Source organism: Nylanderia fulva, unplaced genomic scaffold (assembly GCF_048542155.1).
Source record: "Nylanderia fulva isolate GAGA-0341 unplaced genomic scaffold, ASM4854215v1 Scaffold16, whole genome shotgun sequence".
NCBI lineage: Eukaryota > Metazoa > Arthropoda > Insecta > Hymenoptera > Formicidae > Nylanderia > Nylanderia fulva.
Window position 1 is genome coordinate 2439651 of NW_028189835.1, and position 14151 is coordinate 2453801.

The window sequence follows — 14151 nt, forward strand, 5'->3', positions numbered from 1 at the left end:
AATAAAAATTAAAAAAGATTTCCGATATTGAGAAAAACAAGCAGCATATAAATATATATATACATATATATCGCGCAATAATAATATTTTGGGCTCCGACATTCGAATCGCTCTGTTTCGCGCGCTCTGCCGGCGGTGTCCGAAATCGGGGACGCGTCTCTCCGCGCATGCGCGCGTGCGCGATTTCGCCTGCGGACGAACCGAAATAAATCGAACGACGCCGAGAGTAGAGTCGATCGGAGAGAGAGGGAGAGAAAAAGAGAGAGAGAGAGAGAGAGCAACGATCAGCAGTCACGGTGTGTGGTTCGCTGCTGGACGTGCGAAGCGTCTCGCCGTAATTTGAAGTAATGATCGTGACGAACTGTCCGCGTCGCCGTCGTTGTTTGTGGCAGAATCGCGCAGAGACGAGGCAGCCGTGATCCGTCGTGCTCGTCGTCGTCGTCGTCGTCGCCGTCGCCACCGCCGCCGTCGTCGTCGTCGTCGTCGTCGTCGTCGTTCTTCGCGCTCCGAGCTGCTTCGAGCCGCGAAGAGAGAGCAGAAAGAAGAGGAGGCGTACCGAGAAACCGCGTCGTCGTCGCACGCTGCTGCAGCGGTCACGGATGCATATGGAGGTGCGTAAAAAAAAAGAGGAACACGAAGAGTCCCCCAGGTACCCTTTTGGAAAAAAATATTATTTTGACAGATTATTTTCTCCGCGATTTTTTTTCCCTCGCATATGCGCGCGTATATATATATATATATATATATATATATATACGTCATCGCGCCAGGTGTTTTTGACACTTGAACGAAAAAGCAGTCCGGGTCAGGTTTATTTCCTCGAGGAAATCGCGGGCTGATCGAAGCGTAAGAAGGATATGGAAATGTAATACGCGCGCGCTTATATTCGTCTATATATCGCTCTCATTCGATCGGTATAAATAAAGTCCGAGTTTTCTACGTCGCGTCTCTCTTTCGCCCCCGAAAAGCTCCTTCGCTTTCGTGTCCTTCCTCTCCTTCGTTCGATCGCGACGAGATAACATATACGCGACGAGGTGGTGCGAGAGACGCGCAAAGTCGCGGAATCCGTAGTTCACGTACGTCCATACTTGTCTCCGTTTAGAAACTACGCATTATTGTTTTTCGTATATAACTACCGCGAGCTCGAGGATTCGACGAGGGATCTCGGGCGTGATTTTTCTTATCTAACCTAACGAATTCGACGCGCTATCGCGCATCGAACCCGCGATAATGCCGCGGATACGCCGCGTTAAATCATTGGGTTTGTGTACGTTCTCAGCTGATGGGGTCTGTCAGCTGCCTCATTCGTTGTGCCTCGCCTCCTGCGTTTCGATTCGCGCTTCTCTCCGTCTTTCTCTCTCTTTCTCTCTCTCTCTCTCTCATCCTCTTCCTCGTCGAGCAGGTATCGTGTCAGGTTAGCAACCCACAATCCTTTCTTCTGCTCTCTCTTTTCCCTCTTTTTTTTTTTTTTTTATCAATGAATCAGTTTTTGATTCATCACTGAACGACTCTCTTTGTTGATTGAAAAATATTCACCGATTCGTAAAATAATATTTATTTTTAATTTTTTAATTTTTGCTATTTTCTTTATATAAGTGTCCGCTCGATTTCTCGACTTCCGGTGGTTACCTCGCCAGACGGTGGTTGCTGTTATATCTAAATGAATCATCTCTTGTCTGGATGAAATTTTTTCACACGTCTGTTGAAAAATATTCACCGTTTCGTAAGATAATATTTATTTTTAATTTTAAATAATCGTTACATTTCCTTTATTAAGTATTCGTTCGATTTCCCGACTTCCGGTGATTAGCTCCAGCAAATATTTGCTGCTCATCTGAACGAAATTAAGATAAATGATTGTCTGGGTGAAATTTTGACACATCTCGTCTTATTTTTATATATAGATAATACAAATATGTATTATCATAAACGGTGTTAAAAATAATATTATTTGGAATTTAACTAGATGAGATTCGCCATATAATTTTATCCTTTATCTGGAAATATTAAAATATTCAAAATTACCACGTAACAATAAGTGTACGTACAAGTGTCATTTTGACATCATTAATGTCAGAGCGGCGTCATTCTGACGTCATAGATATCTAATGACAATGACGTCAGTTTGCTATTTGGGCCATTTTCTCTCTCACGTATGGATTTGATCTATTTTTAAATAAGAAGGAAAGAGAGACGGACTCGTTTTCTTCTTAAACAAACCCTAGGCGGGTAAGAAAACAGACTGAGCGCGAAATAGCGCGGATATTCGTATATAATCTCGTACTTAACGTTAACTGTATATATGTATATATGGATTCATCGACACATGGCGGAGAAAATAACGGAATCTTACGGGTCCTCCTCTCTCTTTGAATTTTTTTTTTTCAGATGTACCAACGTTACGTACACACAAAATATATATTTATTACAAAGGCTATAATCTTAAACGAACTGGTAGATCCGCGCGAAATGTTTAGACTATCCATTTTCCTTACACGAGTCCTCTGTATATGTGTATATAGTCTTGAGATAAGTGGTACACGGATACACAGAAGCGACAAAATGTCGCCAGATAACGCGACGCATGTTTTGTATACATTAACAGCTGATCCAACTGTCGCGTCGTAAAAATATATCGAGATCATTATCTCGCGAAGCCGAGAGCGCGAATGTGTTTTTCGTGTGTTGGAAATTATATTGTCTGCGAGAGAGATTGTCGCTATTTTCGTTAGTTTTCCATGAATTATTTCTCGATTATTGATGAATAACTAAAATTAAATAAAAGTGTGTTGCCTCGTTACATTCTTCTATTATTAAAACGGTCGAGAAACGAATTCGAATGGATATCGAGAATGTTATTAAAAAATATGTAACCATTACGTTCAATGTTTTGTCCAGATAACGTATAACTGAACGTAAACATTGATTTTTTTTTTTTTTTATTTTTTTTAACCAGATTTTCTATATCCACCGGAATATAACGCGCAGAAAAATCGTATGCATATTTTATTCAATATATTGCAAGAAAAATAAAAATATTTAAAATAGAAATATAATATAAAAATGTAGATGTAATGTTTTTGGAAAGAAAATTTACTATAGATAATACAAGGTCGAAAAATAGAAAAAAATATAGAATTATGGCCTATAAAAATTTTCTGCGCATAACTGCGCGCGATAACGCGATGATTCGTCTTTGAAAAACAATCTGTTATTCATATTCCGTAGCCGCACGCTACAAAGAAAACGAATATAAGTGTGCGACGACGAACAATGGCGCGAATTAATTAAACTAGACATTATGTATAAACACGGCTCATCTTTCCCTCTTCTCTTTCTCTCATTCTTTATTTATTTACTCGAATCGGGAGTCGAGATTTCAAGATGCAATCGCGACTCTTCTCGAAGATCTTGTTTTTCAGCGCGCGTAATTGCGCGTAAACGTGACTTCTATTTTGGCTCCTATATGTGTGTATTAAATACGCAGCCGCGCGTGTTAAAATGGCACGACCGGTCGATTTCTCCTCCCCCAAGAATCCTTCCTTTTCTCCCGGTTCTCGCATAAGTATGTATTCGGTTCAATCGCGCTTCCTCCGCGAGAAGAATCGAGGTGAATCGAAGGTGTCCTTGCAACGCGAGGCCTCGAGAGCTTCGCATCGGTCGATCAAACGCGCGGCGTCGCGGCGCGCCGCGTCGCGTCGCGCGAACCTGTTGGACAACGGTTTTGTGTACATTTACAGCTGACTGGACGAACTGAATCAGCTGACTGCGCGACGCGGATCGTGCGAGCGAGCGCGCGCGCTTCTCTGTTTTCTCTCTCGTCTCCCTGTTGCGCACGTTTTCTTTCTTCTCGGCGCCTTCTCTTCCTCGCGACTTCCTCCTCTTTTATCACCTCGTTTTATTGTTATTTTCCTCGTCGCGCGTCGAAGATACCTACCTAGCAAACTGACGTCATAAATGTCAAAGTGACGTCGTTTTTATGTTTAATGACGTCATATACTTATTGTCATCTGGGTACATTCTTTCTCGAATTCTTCAGATTTCTCAAATAGCGAACTGACGTCATTAAACGTCAAAATAACATTATTTTGACATCTGTGACGTCAGAATGACACCGGTTTAACGTTAATGATGTCAAAATGACATATACTTGTTACCTAGGTACATTCTTTCTTACTTAAAAATTCTTCAGATTTCCCAAATAGCAAACTGACGTCATTAAACGTCATTTTAACATCTATGACAGTATTTTGACATTTGACATCAAAATGACATAATTATGACATCTGTGATGTCAGAATGACATCGTTTTGACGTTAATGACGTTAAAATGACGTACGCTTGTCACCCGAGTTGTTTGTTATGTGGAAATTAATTGGAAAATGAATATGTATTCCTCTCCATTATTCTTCAGAATATATTTCTCAATCGCGATTTAAGAAGGTCAGCGATTCGGAGGTCTCTTTCTCTCTTCCCTCCTGTTTTTTTTTTCCTGCGCCGTAATCAGTGCGTTGCGACAACGTTGGCATGGATGAGGGCAATGGCACCCGCCCATTCGATCCTCGTTTGTAATGTAATGCAGGGTGAAGGGTGAACGACTCGCGCACATTCTCTCTCTCTCGCACACAGCAGGCAGTTTATAAATAACTGGAAGCGCATAGGGAGAGAAAGAGAGAGACAGAGAGAGGGTCTTTGTCCCTCTCTCTTTCTCCCTGCAACTTGGGTCCTCGGTCGTCAACCCCTCGTTCGTTTTCTCTCCAAGACTCACCCAGGGCTTTATTAGGTTTCTTTTAAAGTATCAGGTAGACTTGCTTAGGTCAATATCGGCAGAGAAACTATGATCGTTATTTGTGATATAATAGAATTAATAATAGATGTCAAATCAATTATATGTCAAATTTATCGTCACTATGTATCGTTGGCCAATTGTCAAGAATTATATTTCAGACATCAGTTATATATACTTTTGGCAACAAATTAGAATAAAGAGAGATAAATATCTTTGTGAGATGTCTTTTTCTTCTTTGAAGTTTCGTATATTTAATAAAAAAAAAGGTTCTGTTCTCTCTATGTCGCGACATATGAATAAATTAATTCGATTTTATCTTATCTGAGCTAAGATATATGACTTAATTGTTAGATAAAATGATCTAAGAAGTCTCCGATGCGCAGTTTTCCTCTCTTTATATAGTCTCGATCGCTGCTGAAGTCTTTCGAGTTGCAGAGCTGGTCTCTCTCTCTCTTTTCCTCGTCGTCGCGTGTGTACTTGTGCGAGAAGAGAGAATAAAAAGGACGCCGGTGCGTCTACAATAAGTAGCAATGACCTTGACTAGTATATTGACTCGAAAGTCCCGGTCTCTCTCGCTTTGTTCTTGGCCGTCCGTTAGGAAACTCGTTCCCGTAAGTTCTCGTTCATCTCCTCTTTGCTCCGTCCCGGGTCGTCGTTAACAAAGACAGAATTGAAATTCAATTCATACTCGCGAATAAATTTCAATAAATCTCAGCGATCGAATTCAAGTGTGTCCGAGTGTATAAAGGTTCGCAGAATTTTTTTCAGCGGAGAAACATGATTAAATTTTTTATTTTTATTTTTTTTTATATTATATATTATTTAATTATTTTATATTATTTTTACATTATTTTTATATTATTTTTTTATAAATATGCGAAAATAATTGTTTTAATGATTCCAAGCAGACCATCCATGTCCAAGTGTGTCCAAGAGTGTCCAAAGCCTCGATACGCACTAAAAGAAGCTGCAGTTGAACCGCGAGGTCGTCCGCGAGAATCAATTCCGATTAAGCGGAGATTTCGCGATTAACATTTATATGAAGCGTCCAACATCCGTTCCGAGGAAGGCTAAGAAAAAGAGAGAAAGACGCGTCTTCTCTATTCGCCTCGCGCGAGCGCGTAGAAAAAAAATCTCTATCTTTAACGATTCATAATAACGTCCTTGTCTCTTTGTCTGAACGCGCGCCAGCACGTGGCTGTATGTCAGCAGATGCATGTAGTACGTCGTCGATGCAATTGCCTTTGAAAGCTACGCCTCGCTTCGCCTTTCAACGTCATTTCCGCAGCTGTCATTGCGCTCTCTCCCCCACCTAGTTGCTCCTGATTTTTTATTAATTTTTTTTTATAAAATTTCAGAGCAATTAAGAGGACTGCATGGGTGGAAAAACGCGATGACACTTTTTATTGATGCTCGAGATGAAGGATTCTGAAGACGAAGCGATACACAAAAGCTTAATGTTGTTTACTATGTCTTGCAATCGTCGTGATGCAGTTTTGCTGGTGGAGATTTTATTCGTCGTGTAATTCACGGACTTATCTCGTGAAAATTAGCACAAAATAGCGGAATTAATTTCCGAAGTAATGTACAGGGTGTCCCGAGATTCGCGAATCACCTCCCAAGTAGTCAAAATGACGTATGTATGCTTATTACCTGGGCTGTTTATGGAAGATTCCTTAAGAAAAATGGCTTTAGTTGACTTTTTCGCCAACTAAATTCCGTGGAACTAAAATATGAACAAAACCACATGCTTCGATTAATTTAAAGTAGAGTTTACTTTAATAGAATTTTAATTCAAGGCTTATTTACAAAGTTACATGATGGCAAAAATTGAGAACGTGCAAAAAATCGACATTTTCGCTGAGGAAAAATCCAGTTTTTACGAGACACCCTATATAACTATTACTTTGCGATATGATGATAATGGACTATATCCATTTTTCAACGTATAATCGGATTTGTGTCAAACTTTGACGTCAAATTTCTTCATAATATTTTCTACAACCCAGATAGCAAAAGTAGTCATATTGACGTCAAATTACATAATTTTCATGGCAAGACGATGTCGTAATAATTACTGCGGCTATCTGGGGATGATTTAATCAAGTCTTACGTATACATATAAAAAAAAAAAAAAAGAAAAGAAAAAATTCTGTTGACGTATATCGGACTCGAGAATCGATTCGAAATGAAGATCAACCGGTTGACAAACATATTAATCTCCTGCTTCGTTTATTACAGGTGTCCCCGAACCGGCGCTGTCTGAACCAGCTCAACAGCTGATCGGAGCACGAAGCGGCGGTGAACGGGGCTACTATCGCACCACCACCCCGCGTTTCGGAGAGGAATTCAATTTCGTGTCCGCTGAACGTGAAGAAAAGAAAAGGAAAATAAATATAAAGAAATATATATCCGTAGAGAGAGAGAGAAGAGAGGAAGAAGTCTCTCTCGAGTCTCTCTTTCTCTCTCGAACCCTCTCTCTCTTCTCCTCTCGCGGAGAGAAGGAGATCTCGCGTCCTCGGGCTCTTGATAAAAGGATTCAAGAGGATAGCGGAGCAAGCAAAGAGCGAAGTGTGTCCCCGCTCGCTTGGATACGCCACCATGGTGAAAACTTTTCAAGCGTACCTACCTTCCTGTCACCGCACTTACTCGTGCATTCACTGCCGTGCTCATCTCGCCAATCACGACGAACTCATCTCTAAGGTGAGACGATGTATGACGTATGGCCTCAATCGAATGCCGAAGCCCAGGTAGCAAACTGACGTCGTTAAATGTCCAAGCGACGTCATTATAAGCGCCAAAAGTGACGTCTAATGACGTCATTCGTCGTGGATCTATATCCATGTGTTATTGCATTTCTTTTTCTTTTTTTATTTTAAGATTTTTAAATTAATGTTTCCGCTGATCTCTTGATAAGATTAGATTGTGTGATAATTAATCTGGAAACTATTAATTACCTAACTTTCCTAAGAAAAGAGGGTCAAAAGTTACCTGTTATCTTATCTTTATATCAATGAAAGTTATCGACATATTTAATTAGTCTGCATTAACGAAATACTAATAAGATGTGAAGAAACTAATTAATTTCGCCCTAGTGCAAGAAAAAGAAATTTTTTTTTTTCGTTTCTGATATTGTAATCTAAAAGGATTAAGAGAGTTATTATGGAACTGTTTGGGGAAAAATGTTCACCCGAAATGATTTCTTTCTCATCAACGGAAACCTATTGTGATACGAGTGGGAAAGATCATTATCGTTTGTCTCATCGTATAATGCGTGACCCCAAAGAGACCTGTAATAATAATAGCCTGAAGAAATCGTAGTCGGAAACTCGCTTATCGGAAACACGTGCTTCCGATCGGCATCATAAATAGTTCCATAATAGCTAATAATAGGAGAGTGTCTTCTAACTATCTCGTTTTACTTCGTGTACATTATGAAATGAAACTAAGCTCCGTCTGTTTCACATTTCAGTCCTTCCAGGGCAGTCAAGGTCGTGCCTATCTCTTTAATTCTGTGTAAGTATAACAATAAAAAAGAGATATATAAATAGAATATAATAGAATAATTTTTTGTAGGATATATTCTTGCGATTAAGTCGAAGCCATTCTTTTCTTAGCAAAAATTTAATTTACTATCATTCTTTTTCTCTCTTTTTATTTTTTTACATTTGATATATTTATTTTTTGTGAAAGAATGGAAAGAGAGAGAGAGAGAGAGAGAGAGAGAGAGAGAGAGAGAAGAAACTATTTAAATAAACATTTAAGATTAAGATATTTATGCTCCAAATTATGTTTTTTATTGATAAAAATTGTTGATAAAATTTTGAAACAAGTGTGTTTATATATATATATATATATATATATATATATATATATATATATATATATGATGGCTAATAGGAACATTTTGCAAAGTGATAATATATATTTATATGTTAATAATGATATTTATTATGCAGGGTGAACGTAGGTTGCGGACCTGCGGAGGAGCGAGTTCTGTTAACTGGGTTGCATGCAGTCGCTGATATCTACTGCGAATGTTGCAAAACCACGTTAGGATGGAAATATGTTAGTAATCCAGTAAAATAAATTAATTCCAAATTAATCTGAAACGAAGGGAAAGTTGAATGAAATTAATCAAATCCAATGATATATTTTTAGGAGCATGCGTTCGAATCAAGTCAAAAGTATAAGGAAGGAAAGTTTATAATCGAACTTGCCCACATGATCAAGGAAAATGGATGGGAATGAAGAACGGAGGGGAATAGAGAGAGACAAGTTCTCCGTGCCTCCCGTCAAACTTTTCCTGATATAATGCCTACAACGTTGTCTAATTGCAATGTGCGGCCCCTCTCTATTCGAACCACCAACGAAAGTCTGTGATTTCATTTGTGATTTATAATCTTAGTAATCTTCGTTTCGGACGATTCAACAAACATCGGTTTGCTTCTCTGATCAAATCGAGCAAGCGAAGAAAGGCGATCGCAGCGATTCCGGTATACGCCGGTGTGGACACACATTTCACCAAGTATTGTAAAGAAATTATTTTTCGATGGAAAAAACAAAACAAAACAGTAGAGATATAAAATAAGAAGATAATGGTCGAGTAAATGGTGGAATATATATGATGAATGAAAAGGTGCCATGGTGGAGATAAGGAAGCGAGATCGAAGTTCGGTACGAACTGTGGGGTGCCCCTCCTCTTCCTAATTTTGATCCATTATCTTTGTAGACATTGCGTGGCGCAATAGTGTGCATGTCGACACTGAATGTTGAAAAAAAAATTAAACGCGCGGGGCACCCCGACAATCAGTTTTATCCGTTTCAAGCACCGGAACAGCGCAAGTGCCACAGACTTTGCCGGACTGATTGCCTGCCTGCCGCGTCTGTCATTGGAATTTCACTGCCGATATTCCTAATATTAATTAAGGATACTACGTTGTATTTAGAAACGGCGTAGTAGTAGTCCTAGAATTTAGTGTACATTATATAGAATACTAAAGCCTATATTACATTATTATAGGACCTCGTGGATAGAGAAAATAGGAGTAAATAAGAATAATGGAGGCAAAGAAGAGCAGAGGAGAGAGAGAGAAAGAGAGAGAAGGAAAGAATTTGAGTGCATGAATGAGAGAAGAAGCGAGGGAGGGGGATAATATGGAAGAAGTCTGGCCGAGTTTTGTGTCACGTGTACATGTTTGATTTTATGTTCGTCATGCCTGCCAAACTGTCTGTTTATCTGCCAGTTGCCACTGTTATTACAGTAGTATCATGTTGTAATATGTTTATCTTCTTCATCGGCTGAGTAGGATTGTGGTGCGATTGAATTTTTTGTTGTGGAACTTTGAAAAATCATGTATGAATGTGTGTGTGTATGTGTGTGTGTGTGTGCGTGCACGTGGCGCGCTTTCCTATATGCACGTAATACAATATTATATCTGAAATATAGAGGAAAGGATGATTGTTCGTTTCCTTTAAAATATCGATCTCGTTCGTAAATATTTTATAAGATCCAACTATGTATTTACGAGATTGCTAGTAATGACGGTCCCGCGTAAAAAAAAAGTCACCGAGAATTAAACCTATATTGATCACTAAGTACAGATAAACGTCCGCGATTGAATATCCATAAACTTTCTTATATTACATTTAAATGCATTTTTATGCATTTTCATGCAATGTATAATTTTTTCCATAAAAGAAATTTTCCTTCGAAATATTATTACATCGGATTGATTATAACCGAATAATCTATCATTTTCGCTATATATATATATATATTCCTTAACGAGTTCTTCCGATGCTATCTTCTTGTTATGATTATCGAAATAAAAGTTGATAAAAAATTCAAATTTATCAGCAATTATTATGATATATTTAATGGCATTTGCACTTATATTATTAGTGAAAATCGGATAAATACATCTCTTTCCTCTCTTTCTTTCTTTCTCTTTCTCTCTGTGCATGATACTTAATAACGATTAAACTAAAGACTCGTGTAAATTGTTGCGTTTAATCGACTTTCGAATAGAAAATTGTTTCTCTTTCACATGCGTGTTATATTATTAACAGGAAGATAGCGTTATTGCGTTTATCCGTTTAAGTGATAATCCGTTTATATTGTACGAACTTACTTTGTACGATATATATACATATATTATTATATATATCAATGCTCCTCGTTTTCCGCACTGTTTTCCACAAAATATCACGCGTAGACAAGACATACGTTTATCTCTCAAGTGCATCCATGTGAAAGTGCAGTGTATATTCATGCGTATGTATAGAAAAGATATGTCTGTCCGCCTACCTGTTTGACAGATTGACACCGATTGACTGGCAGAATGAATGGGATGAATGAATGAACGAATGTGTCGGCCTAAATATTCACGCTGTCACTCAAAGAGTACTTTTTATATTAATGTGCTGATATCTCCTTATCCGCACTCACCTCTTTTCAGAAACCTTGTTGAAATGTACCTATATCGACACTAATTCCGTAGTCTTCTCAGCCTCCACCAACTTCCACCATCACAGGATTTTGCTTTGTAAAACGTGTTCTTAATAAAATTTAAAAAAAACAATCCACAAATGTATTGACGATAATTTAGCCGCGTTTTTTCTCCAAATTTTTATATTATATGTTATTATATTTTATAAACTGTTGTAAATCTTATATTATAAGTATCTTGTGTAAAAATTTTCTATATATTTGCTTTAATTTTTTAAGTGATAATTGGGAGCACATAATGCTTTTTATGATAAAAAATCTCGACAGAAAAGAGCTAGAAAATAAATACGGGACACTTTCATTATTTCCGCCCAATTTCAAATAGTACTCCATTTTCGCGCATGTGCATTGAGTTTTGGGCCTATATCACGGGGAAAGGAAGCGCCACCATATTTTACACAGACACGGAACAATGGATTCATCGTAGTAACTTGATATATTTTCCTGTTAGCATTTCTTATAATTATTGTTTTTTTTTTGTTCACTTTTTTGTATGTAAGTGTGGATAAATTTTTATTTATCGTTATTACGTTATCTGTTGAATACTACTATCTTAGAATTAATGATGAGGAACACAAAAGTTAATAAAAATGCAAGGTAATCAAAATCATGAAATGTCAAATTGACAGTTAGATATTTTTTTATTACATAAAAATAAATCAATTTATAACGTTGTGTTTGATCTGTAATATAAATTTTTACAGAACAGGAAACTTGGAAAGTTTTAGCGATGAAGGTGGATTATTTGATGTTGTTGTACGACCAATGTTGCAAAAAGGACACGAAGGAGAATTGTGCAGTTGGTTAAAAGAAATGAGTCTAATTCGTACAGCTTCCAATTGTCCTCATTTGGATTGTAATGGACGTAGCTTAACATGGAATCCTGCAAGAATCATAGACAAATATATTTGGTCCTGTCCTGATTGCATGAGAAAGCTTCCAATAAGAGAAAAGTCCTTCTTTTTTGGAATCAAATGTGATCTGAAAATGTGCCTTCAATTGATACTAGGATGGTGTCAAAATATTCCCTGCGAAATTACTGCTTCACACTTAGGTTCTTATTTATACAAATATTTTATAGTTTATTAAAAAAATATTACATAGAAGCAGATGCAAATGTATGTGATATTGCAGATATCAAGAAACATGTAGTTAAAAAAACATACGAACGGTGTGACGAAGTTTCTGCGATCTATGTGAAGAAACATCCAGAGGATTGGTTATTAGGCGGTGAAGATGCAATATTAATAGTGGATGAATTTCCTGGTGGTTATATGACGGAGCGTCAACCAGATCTAAACTCTGCCAAAAAACGCAATAATAATTCACACACAATTATATGCATTGCGGAAGCGAATGCTATTCCACCTCGCATATGGTTGCATATGATCGAAGCTGTACCAGAGGTACAAGAAAATGTGTAATTGCTATTACTTTATTTATTATATCCAATAATATTATATAGATATTAGGTAGTATATAAATTTTAATTTAATTTAATTTTAATTTAATTTTTTGCCCTGTTTTACAGCCACAAAAGATTGACAAACAACAAGTAGGAGTCAACAAGAGTAACATGGTGAACGAAGCTCTAAAGGAAATTGTGAAACATACAGTACCAGGAAGTTACATAGTAGCAAACGATCGTGTTTGCTGCTGCAGTTATGAAGCTTTACAGAGTTTAAGGCAATACAAGATTATCAGTATTGAACAACTACAAAAATTTGATCCACCTGGTAAAAATAAACTTCTCAACAATCTTGGTAATTATTCTTCTCTATAATAATACATTTTTTTATCTGCATAAACAGCTTTTGTACAAATTATCCATTCTCATTAATTTTAAGAAACAATTTGGCAAAGCGCCATTGAAATCTGTGAGGAAATTCAAGAAAGTACGCACACTTCAGGACAATATATTATTGCTAGACACTTGTGGAGACAGAAATTTGGAACATCACTCTCTACGGCTTTTCAAAATATGCTGAATCACATTGCAGAATATTACCGATTTTCTTAAGACAAATATTGAAATCTTTTTTGAATCACAACGTTAGAGCATCTCTCATACATTACAAAATGCTCCTGCAAATAAGGCTTGATTTATGAGCGTGCATATAAGATTGATATTGATTGAAAAATTTGATTTTATATATATAGTTATATATATAAAATTTCCACAAGTTGCCTTATAAAATAGTCATTTATTATTCATAAATGATAAAGGATATATATTCTATAAGATTTATTTTTTATATGCACATAACAATGTAAAATTTATAAATGACTATATTGTTAAGTCTTCCAAGTACTATTAAGATATACTCGTATAAAATTATTATATATTGATAGTAATTGTTGAAAAATTAGAATTATAATTGAAAGAAGAAAAGTGAGGCGAACAAGATTTATAAGAAATTATATCTAATGTTTTCATATCTGTGCTAATATTAACAAAAGCTATTGCATTGAAAGACTGAGATTGACACTACCAATAGAATATAAAAAATGATTTCAAACCCAAATAATATAGCAATATTAGGATAAATTGTAATAGCACATATGATTTGTTTTCTAATTAAAGAGATATTAAGTGCTATAATCTTAAGTGAAGTATTTTTTTGTATTTTTTTTCTTTCTAATCTTAAATTTCTAAGTATGCACAAAATTAAATTTATAGTATTTTTATATATTTTACTATAATTGTTTTATATATATACTTGCTTAATGTTGTATTGTTGGATATAATTTTATATTTTTAAAAAAGACGAAGAGCAATTAATGGACTAATTAATTTTTTTGTAATTAATAAGTAATTTTTGTGTAGTCAATTCTGCAACTGTTTAACAAA

The 14151-nt window shown here is 36.5% G+C and overlaps 2 protein-coding genes across 3 annotated transcripts; both read left to right on the forward strand.

Annotated features, from left to right (window-relative positions):
* The first annotated feature begins 261 nt into the window (after positions 1-261).
* Positions 262-11373, forward strand: Ypel (Yippee-like). Of its 2 annotated transcripts, none has more exons than XM_029314788.2 (5): positions 262-611; positions 7031-7492; positions 8262-8305; positions 8749-8857; positions 8951-11373. In XM_029314788.2, exons 2-5 carry the CDS (start codon positions 7391-7393, stop codon positions 9038-9040), a joined length of 345 nt encoding a protein of 114 aa, XP_029170621.1. In that variant the 5' UTR covers positions 262-611; positions 7031-7390; the 3' UTR covers positions 9041-11373. The 2 variants fall into 2 exon arrangements, with proteins under 2 accessions (XP_029170621.1, XP_085336913.1); XM_085480787.1 differs by lacking the exon at positions 262-611 and adding an exon at positions 5096-5298.
* Positions 11374-11673: 300 nt separating this feature from the next.
* On the forward strand, positions 11674-13913 carry LOC114940236 (uncharacterized). The gene is made up of 5 exons (XM_029314787.2): positions 11674-11897; positions 12005-12354; positions 12435-12706; positions 12832-13063; positions 13148-13913. The coding sequence occupies exons 1-5, from the start codon at positions 11863-11865 to the stop codon at positions 13318-13320; spliced, it is 1062 nt and encodes a 353-aa protein (XP_029170620.1). The 5' UTR covers positions 11674-11862; the 3' UTR covers positions 13321-13913.
* Positions 13914-14151: the final 238 nt, after the last annotated feature.

Excerpts from the sequence above, each read along its gene's own strand:
- Ypel (XM_029314788.2), top strand. The coding sequence starts at position 7,391 with ATGGTGAAAACTTTTCAAGCGTACCTACCTTCCTGTCACCGCACTTAC. Across the intron at positions 8,306-8,748 it reads GCCTATCTCTTTAATTCTGT|GGTGAACGTAGGTTGCGGAC; the intron begins GTAAGTATAACA and ends TTTATTATGCAG. Across the intron at positions 8,858-8,950 it reads CCACGTTAGGATGGAAATAT|GAGCATGCGTTCGAATCAAG; the intron begins GTTAGTAATCCA and ends ATATATTTTTAG.
- LOC114940236 (XM_029314787.2), top strand. The coding sequence starts at position 11,863 with ATGATGAGGAACACAAAAGTTAATAAAAATGCAAG. Across the intron at positions 12,707-12,831 it reads TGATCGAAGCTGTACCAGAG|CCACAAAAGATTGACAAACA; the intron begins GTACAAGAAAAT and ends CCTGTTTTACAG. Across the intron at positions 13,064-13,147 it reads TAAACTTCTCAACAATCTTG|AAACAATTTGGCAAAGCGCC; the intron begins GTAATTATTCTT and ends ATTAATTTTAAG.